Source organism: Habropoda laboriosa, unplaced genomic scaffold (assembly GCF_001263275.1).
Source record: "Habropoda laboriosa isolate 0110345459 unplaced genomic scaffold, ASM126327v1 scaffold39, whole genome shotgun sequence".
NCBI classification, from domain to species: domain Eukaryota; kingdom Metazoa; phylum Arthropoda; class Insecta; order Hymenoptera; family Apidae; genus Habropoda; species Habropoda laboriosa.
Window position 1 is genome coordinate 153,578 of NW_017100138.1, and position 8,785 is coordinate 162,362.

General features: G+C 30.8%; 1 protein-coding gene across 1 annotated transcript in view; it reads left to right on the top strand.

Annotated features, from left to right (window-relative positions):
- The first annotated feature begins 3,415 nt into the window (after positions 1 to 3,415).
- LOC108579616 (moesin/ezrin/radixin homolog 1) overlaps positions 3,416 to 8,785 on the top strand; it is a 32,307-nt gene continuing 26,937 nt past the window's right edge. The window contains exons 1-2 of the mRNA XM_017943201.1: positions 3,416 to 3,633; positions 3,813 to 3,992. Coding sequence (XP_017798690.1) covers positions 3,613 to 3,633; positions 3,813 to 3,992 — 201 coding nt within the window. The 5' untranslated portion in view covers positions 3,416 to 3,612. The remainder of the gene's footprint in view (positions 3,634 to 3,812; positions 3,993 to 8,785) is intronic.

Genomic DNA, 8,785 nt, shown 5'->3' on the forward strand with positions numbered 1-8,785 from the left:
GACTACAGATCTTTAAATATTTATACAATATTTTAATTTAGTATATAGGTTGAGAGTACACGTAGTACTTTGCAAACTAGTAAATTGTGTTAAAAAAGTTTTTAAAATCAATATTATAGCAGTATTAAATTCAAAGTAATTTAACAAAAATGAAAAATATATACAATGTATGAAAAAAGATCCAGAAATTGGAGGAAAGATTTAATGTATTTCATGACAGTATTTAAAAGTCAATTACTATTTTTATTACAGAGTGCTTCATCTATATCAAATATCTACTCTACGATTTATCCCCTCTCTTAAGAAAATTGAGTGAACTGGTGGGCAGGCGGCAGCCATATTATCAGTGAGGTGTCAGTATTGTCTGAAGGTGACAGGATTTTTGGGTGTGGATCATAGAATTTCCTGTCGTTTTCTGTCGCGAGTATAGTGCAAGTGTAAGTGCCACCGGTCTACCGTGAATGTGTGGCACATGTGTTATAGGAATTATATCTTATAAACACAATAATGTAAGTTCTTCACATCGAATTGTTGCTTAGTATTAAGCAGATACATAAGTGTATTTTATAAATCTTGCAACAAATTATTTTTTAATCAAACCTCAAAATACTATACGTTCTAATATTGTTACATGTTTTTATGATGATGTAAACGTTAGTTCTTTTCTATTTTTTTCAAGAACTAACCTTTTGCTTGTTAACCTACATAAAGGTTATTTCTTAGAATTATAAAACCATTCTATAATATTTCTAAATAATTTTTAGTATGGATGTTTTTCCTTCCAATTGACACTTCACTTTTACGTGTTATATTTAGGCGATAGGTCCATAAACATATTTGCCTTATAATTTTATTCCTTGAAGGTGACATGCTACGTCTCAACCTTTTTTCGTACGAAGAACCAAGCAGTAAACATATCAATGAAAAATAAGTTTCTGTAAATGTGGGTGAATAATTAATTATTACATAAAACAAAGTATTCAGACAATTGATGTTATTACAGTTACTTAAGCATGAATGCTACTTTAATTGGAATGTGAAATACCCGGTCTCTTATGAATCGTTTAGCCGCCGTTTTTCCTTTAAAGTAAAACGAGACAACGGAGACAGAATACAAGCTTAGATTTCTGTTAATTCCACGTATTTCTAGCTAAGCTTAGGAATTTGTTATAATACTTCACGCTATCTACTGGTATGCATAACTCAATTTTTTTCATATCTTTTATAACAATTGGACTTTCAAGTTCCGGGTTTTTTTTTTTTTTATTAATTCTTATTTCACTAAGTATTAGATTGGGAAGATAATTTATATGTTGTACCAATATGTATATAAAAGTATTTTACTTAATTTTATATAAATCAGAGAAAAACATGTAATGTTTATGAAATAAAGATTTATGATCGATGTACAATTTACTATTAAAATGCTATGTATTTCGTGTCAATGAGCGACCTTGAAAGAGATTTTGAAACACGAATCCTTTTACATCATGATATTCCTCTCGTTTATTCCTTTCGTCGCGTGGAAATTTCTAGCGTATGACACCTTGTGTATTTACATTTTTTTTTTTTTTTAAATATGTTTCCGTTCCTCGATACGAAAGTTTCATGTTTGAACCATATCGTACACGTCGCGTGCTTTTTTCTCTTAGAATTATGTTTGAAATCAAAATGAAAATTTCGAATTTACGTAGTAATCGTGAGTAGTAAACGCGTTTTTGCCATTCACGTAAACAGAGATTTTGTGACGAGTATTTTGGACTTCGGACGCAGTAGTCGGAAATGGAGACTTTATTAATAGATACTTTCTATCTTCATGTTTCGTGAAAAGTTGGACGGATACGTCCTGCAGAGTTTTTGTACCGACACTGACAAAAGTTAGGAGATATCAATGATTCAACGGATGTAGTGGTCCTAGATAAAAAGGGAATGCTAGATACAGTGTACAGGCACTCCTTGCTGTCAGCAGATGTCGGTCACGCGGACTTACATTATAACCTGTCTCTTCTTCCAATATGGAGACTTGTATGCAGTTCTCGATTGTAAACGTGCTACTTTTTTTTAAAATTTTTATTTTGTAATAATTTTAAATATATTCATCATTGTTGTTATGTAATATTGTTTAGTAATTAAATTTTCATTTTGTAGCCTTCATTAATTACTTTTACAATACAGTAAATATTATTATACATTTTGTTATACATTTAATAAAATAACGAAAGACATTACAACATATCGTTAATAAACGACCAATTTTTCTGATTTAATTTACATTGAAAATGTAAAAATGAAGATAATAAATTTTAAAACCAACATTTAAAAATGAGACCTGTCTACAATATTTTTTTTTCAGTGTATAGCACATTTCAACGTAATATTCTATTTTTATCATATTTAGAAAAATGAATGAATGTTTTGTAGTATTAATCAGTACCTAGTATTACAGAATTGTTTAATAATATGTTTCATAGATTACAATTAACTTTTGTTTCAGATTGATATTTTTGGTATTTAACAAGAAAGACGAAGCTGCCAAAATGCCGAAGACGGTATGTAAAATAAAAAAATAAACTTTATTTAAAATTAGTTTTGTTTTGAATCTTTTATTGCTGAAAACATGTAATGTAATTTTATATATTCTGCTGTAGTAAAAATTGTCTATTAAATATTTTATTAAAGTTTATGTGGAAAATAAATTACTTCTTAGTTTGAAATATAAATTATTAAAATGTAACAATGATTAACATATTTATTTTATATAATATAAATATGAAAAAATGCACAAATATTTAATACAGTTACTAATTTTATTGTCATAAATGATGGTATTAATAAAATAAAGATGTAATAAATTGTAAATATATCTGTGTTTTTTAACCTATTTATAGTAGTTTAATAATATTACATTTTAGATAGAAACTTAATATTTTTGCACGTACCTATTTAATTGTGATGACGAATATTTTGATACACCCTTTATAATCGTATTTACAAACAGTAATAATTTATTTTCGCTACTGAAGAGAGTAGTTTTGTATATGATGTAAATAAAAAACACATATTAATTGAAGAAAAACATATACTGATTAATATAGTGCAGTCTGTGAAATCAGTTTATACCGTTTCATAGCTTTGAAAAGCATGGCCAAGTCAGTGAACACGAACCGTTTTCGAGACACAGTTGCTTTTTTTTCCGTACACCCGGTATTTCGACTAAATGCTGATTGGTCCCGGCTGTGCGCACCGGCTTCCTCACGTGATCGCTTTCGTTCTTCCCTCTTCCTCTTAGAGGCTCTGCCGATGTTTCCAAAAGAGAGAGACAACGATGCACTGCTTATAAGGGAGAAAAGTGGGGGGATAGACGCTGCAGGCTGCACTTGCCCCTTAGCCCATTGTCTGACTTGAGACTGGCAAAAGTTGACGGTCGAACGGTTAAATCGTATGATATTGAGCGTTCGTTTGGTTTAAACAGTACATCTTAAATTCACAGTGTACCGTTGAATATATTCGTATTCGGGCGTGAAATACCTAGCCACTTATTACCGCAGTTCGTTCAACGGTTTACGTCTCGTTCATTTGAATTCGCGTGCACGTTCACGTATCATCGCAGCCATGGTTGCCGGTGCTAAAATGGTAAGCGTTTTATGATAACGTTCAATATCAATTGCCAATTATTTCTTCTTTAAGAGGAAAAACTGAAATTTACATAAATAAAATGGATTAGACGTGGCGTTCTACTACCTACCAGGTGTCACCATTTATTTTAATATAATTCACATCTTAGATCTTTCTTTCTTTCTTTACATATGAAGATGAATGTCAGGGTGACGACGATGGACGCTGAACTGGAGTTCGCGATCCAGCACACGACCACCGGGAAGCAACTCTTTGACCAGGTTGTAAAAACGATCGGATTGCGCGAGGTGTGGTTCTTCGGACTTCAGTACACTGACAATAAGGGTGATCTGACATGGATCAAATTGTACAAGAAGGTAAGATAGCTGGTTATTTAGCGTATCGGAATTACTTAGTAATTCCTTACATTATTCAACATGGCTCTTTTTCACGTGTAAAATGGGGCCAAAGTGTAAATATCTAAAAGCTTTAGTAGTTGCTTCAGTGAAATATACTCCGTAATTATTGACTTCCGAGTACCCACTGCTTTATACTGTATAGATAATACACCAATGGTATCATTATTTAATGTAATTTAAAAGTGGAAAATCGTTGCTTTCACGAGATAAATTTTCGTAAGACGTGAAGCAAGATACGTAATATGTAATTTATGATTGATAAATTAATGTAATGGTTGTATACATTTATCTAATCACTTTTGCAAGTAAAAAAGTATTTATAGAGTTTTAAAATCTGATGAATATTTCAGTTGTATATATAGTTTTGTGAATCCATAAAAAATTTGATTTTCAATTACCTTTAATGTCGCATAATAAATATTTACGATAGTTGAAACGAGTGACTGATACCTGTTAAATTCTGGCGTATACGTCAACTCGATAAAAAAGTGACCTAGGGAGAGATGTGACGGCGGATGCTGATGTCATCGACTTTTGTAGGTTCGCTACGTTCGACTACGTGTTCAATTTTGCACTTATTTTATAGTATTATTCAGACGATATTTTATTTGCAGAACATACTAACGTACGAATAAAATTGTTTTCTGTATTTTAATATCGCTCATTGAAGACATATTTATACTTATCACAATATTATTTTTATTTAAGTAATTGTATATTTTTCTAAGTACTGCTCACAAAGTGTAATTGTTTAGGCATCGGGTATATTAGTAATTAATTTTTTGCAAAATTTTCACTATATCACCAATAAAAATATCTTTTTTTTTAAATTCGGTATCTTTAACGATTCGTATGAAGAATTTATAAATTCCTATTTCTGTAGAGAATCTAACTACAGTTACTGAATTCAAAATCACTAGAAAAAAATGAAATCAATTATCGCATTCGTGTAATATTTTCATGTATTATAACAAGTAACGAATGCAACAAAGGAAGCAAACGTGAGAGATAATAACACGGTATTCTATATTTCGTTCTTTTAAACAAAGTTTAATATTCCAACTTCCGATATGTGATTCGAAGTACAGTTACGACCAAGTGGATGTTCCATTTGCTTTCACCGAGCAGTTGGTGTTGTAGACGCACCTTCACCTTGACACAGTCGCATTCGCGTATACTTTTATTGCCTCTTCGTCGTCTTTTTCTCTATGAGTTTTCAACACATCTGTCAACCGTGTAAATGTGACTAATTTTAGGATCTTCGGAATTAGGTGTTTCGAATTGTCATTTTTTTTTATCCCTTTCCCATTCTTACCACGGGACGCATAGAGATTTTTTTTCTCAATGAGAAAACGGGAAACGCGTAGAAGTCGAGGCGACGTGTGGTCGCCAGGTGAAATTTGACTTGACTAAATATAGAGATTGAATGGATAATCATCTTCTGGGGAGTGAATGGGATTGGAAAAACCGTTTAGGTGTAGTCTCTTACGAAATTATCTTCAGCGGTTTGCAAGATGCATCTAGGAATATCTTTTATCCAGGAAGAGGATATTTTTTTCGTTTCACCTGTTGTTTTCCTAATTATTAACCTTAATTTAATAGGGTATGATAACTATGCATAATCGCATGCGTGTTTTATTTTCTTCGAAAAAAATGGTAATTTTATATGTTGCAGTTGTATCAAGGATAAATTTGAGGTAAGGTTGGGATATTAATAGTTGTTCTAACGTTCAAATAGAAGCTATCACATAAGATTAAATTCTTCGTGAGATAGAGTAAAAGAATGTTTAAATATTTCATTAATTTAAAGTGTGAACGGAAGCAAATAAAATGTCAATTTCAACTTTCTGATTTTAACGGTTATGCAATTACGCAATGGTTTAAGATTGAATAACAACATGTTTTGACAGTATGTGTATTTGTTTACTTTAGATAGACACATTTTATCAAAAAAAGATTGCGAATAATCATTGCAAATTAGGAATATTTATTATGATAGACATTTTTATTGGAAATGATTTGACCTCTACAATTATAGATAATAGTGAGTAGTTCGTTTTTAGTAAATAATAAAGTTGTATTGCTATTTTAAGTTGCATTTCTGAAAAATGTAGCGTGTAGTCATTTAAACGTAGTCATTTTATTACTTTTATTACATAGGCGAAGAAAGAAGCGATACACCTTCCGAATTGGTAAACAATTAAGCTTCTCTTACAAATTGAAAATTTAAAAAATTCCAATACTTATATGTATATAATCGTTAGTGTTCTTTTGTTAAACTGTTTATTTTTTCTTAAACAAAAATCAATGTATTTTTAAACTATTTTTCTTTACAATCAATTATATTATAGTATAATAAAATTCATTGTTTGAGAATTCCTTTAGATTGTAAACATTAAAGAGATTGAATTTTTCTTAACACCTAAAGGATTGGACATGTTTTCTCCATCATTATTCTAAAATTGGTAACACTTTTTGTGGTATTTTTAAATTAATTCAATGCTATTTTAAACTTCAGTATTATTACTAACAAGCTTCCTTATAAATCATCATAATGGGGTGTTTTAATTCTAAATTTATATATAAAAAAGCATAAAAATCCTTCAATAAATAAACACTCAAGAGATAGCTCTTTTTGTATGAGGTAAAATTAAATCCAACAACACAAGATAAGCAGTTTTTTTTTTTTAATTTGCAAATTGTTGATTGTTTATTTCATGCCAAACTTTAATGCATGTTTTACATTTTCTTGTAGTTATCAGTTATAATTATCAATATGTATACAGAGTGAATCTATAAAATGAGATACATACAAGTCTTTTCTAAGTGAAAATAAAAAAAACAATACAAGGAAAAATTGAATAGTTTAATAGATTCTATGTTATTATGATCAAATTTTTTGTGCAAATGTAACGGTGCATGTGAAGAATGGAATTATATTATTTTTTTCTTTTTTTTAATGAGATCCTATACTTTTTCCTACAAGGGAGTTAATTTACTTAAAAAATGTAGAATAATTAGAATTCTTACAAATATAGTTTCTTGAAATATTTTCCAATACGTATTAAATACCATTAGCCCAGCTAATTTCATGTAACAAACAAGGAAAACAGAAAGTCTCCAAGAGGTTCCATAACAGGAAAAATCTCGCAACCGTTCCTTTAGGTGTTAAACACTTTCTTAAGCAATGTCTGAATGAATATTACTTCATTATTTTCCTAATTAAATATTTCAGAAAAAACTGTTTCTTAAGTAAAACAATTTGAAGCTCTTTGAGCCTCTTAGTACCTATCTCAAAATTTACAGAACATGCCAGACATATCTGAGTAAATCAAATATTTTTGTAAGCAAAACATAGAACATACAATAATCCTTTCTGCAGTTTTATTGAAGCCTATTACATATCTTAAAAACAAAAAGTTACATATTATGAATAAAAGAGCTATCAATAATGTAAATTACTTTTTATGCAAAATTATCATCTTTTATCAAGATTGACTTTGTCACTTGCCTGAAATGTGCTGAAAAATCCTGGCAAATTATTTGACTAAAGGAACAGAATTCCATTTACTCTTCAAAGCAATAGGTATAAATATACCAGAAAATCAAGGCATTAAGAATTTGACAGAGCCGCTACTCTTTTTTACAATTTACTATTCTACTGTAACTTTATATTTGGGTCATGAGATTTTTATCATCTTAACACTAGGTTTACGGACATTTCTTATATACCTATCTCTACGGCCACGCGTCAGATTTACGCGTGAATGAAACCGCAGATTTTCTTTAAAAAAACAACTTATTTTATTTAAAAACCACATATACACTATTAACTTATAAATGAAACTACATGATATTATTGTATTTATATAAAATTTATAATAAGCATCAGTGGTAGGAGAGGAAATGTAAACGGTTTTCGTAATTTTCTTTTTGAAATTCGAAATGCGTCAGAATGACGCGTCCCGTAAACCTAGTGTTAAAATTATAATTCTTAATCCTCTCCCGAAAACCGTTATCCTTTTATAATTTAATATTCTACCGTAATTTTATATTTGGGTCGTAAGAATTTTATAACCTTAAAATTGTAATTTTTAATAATTTCCCTCCCTTCCAAAAAAAAAAAATGCCAAGATATTTCTGACAAGTTTGCAAGAGATGGATGGGTATTAAAAGGATTTAAAGATGAACGTGTCGCTCAGTTCTCGAACCCGCTAGTCGTTCTCATCCCAGTAAGCAGCGGCTAGTCGATGTCCGGTTCGGTCGGTTGTTAGCATTCAAGTAGACTTTTCTTCTAACAAATGGTAAACGATTACACGCAGCCGGAAAACGCGATAACGAGGGTGGTGAAGAAAGAGGTGAAAAAGAAAGTTCGAAAGCTGAGAGGTCGCTCGGACTCGGACACGGACGGCGACGAGTTTGAGGATGACCTGGTAAGCGACGGGAAGAGGGACTTCGTTATTCTTCACGTTCTCAGATTCTTTGGTGTGAAAATGAAGCAAGGGTTCGAATGGAGAGAGGAGAGGCAGTAGGAACGGCAAAATAGGTCGGCGTTTCTCAAACCTCTTTGATGATAGAACGTTTAGCTGAGAAACACGTTAATGAGAATCCCGTTATCGTTCCAGCCAAGTTATTCCTTTGGTAAACTTGAATATTGTTCCCCCGTGATATTAATTATTATCGTAAGATTCTCGATGATAAGACTGTGTTAAGCAACGTACTAGGTTGGATGTTGAAATATGACCATAACC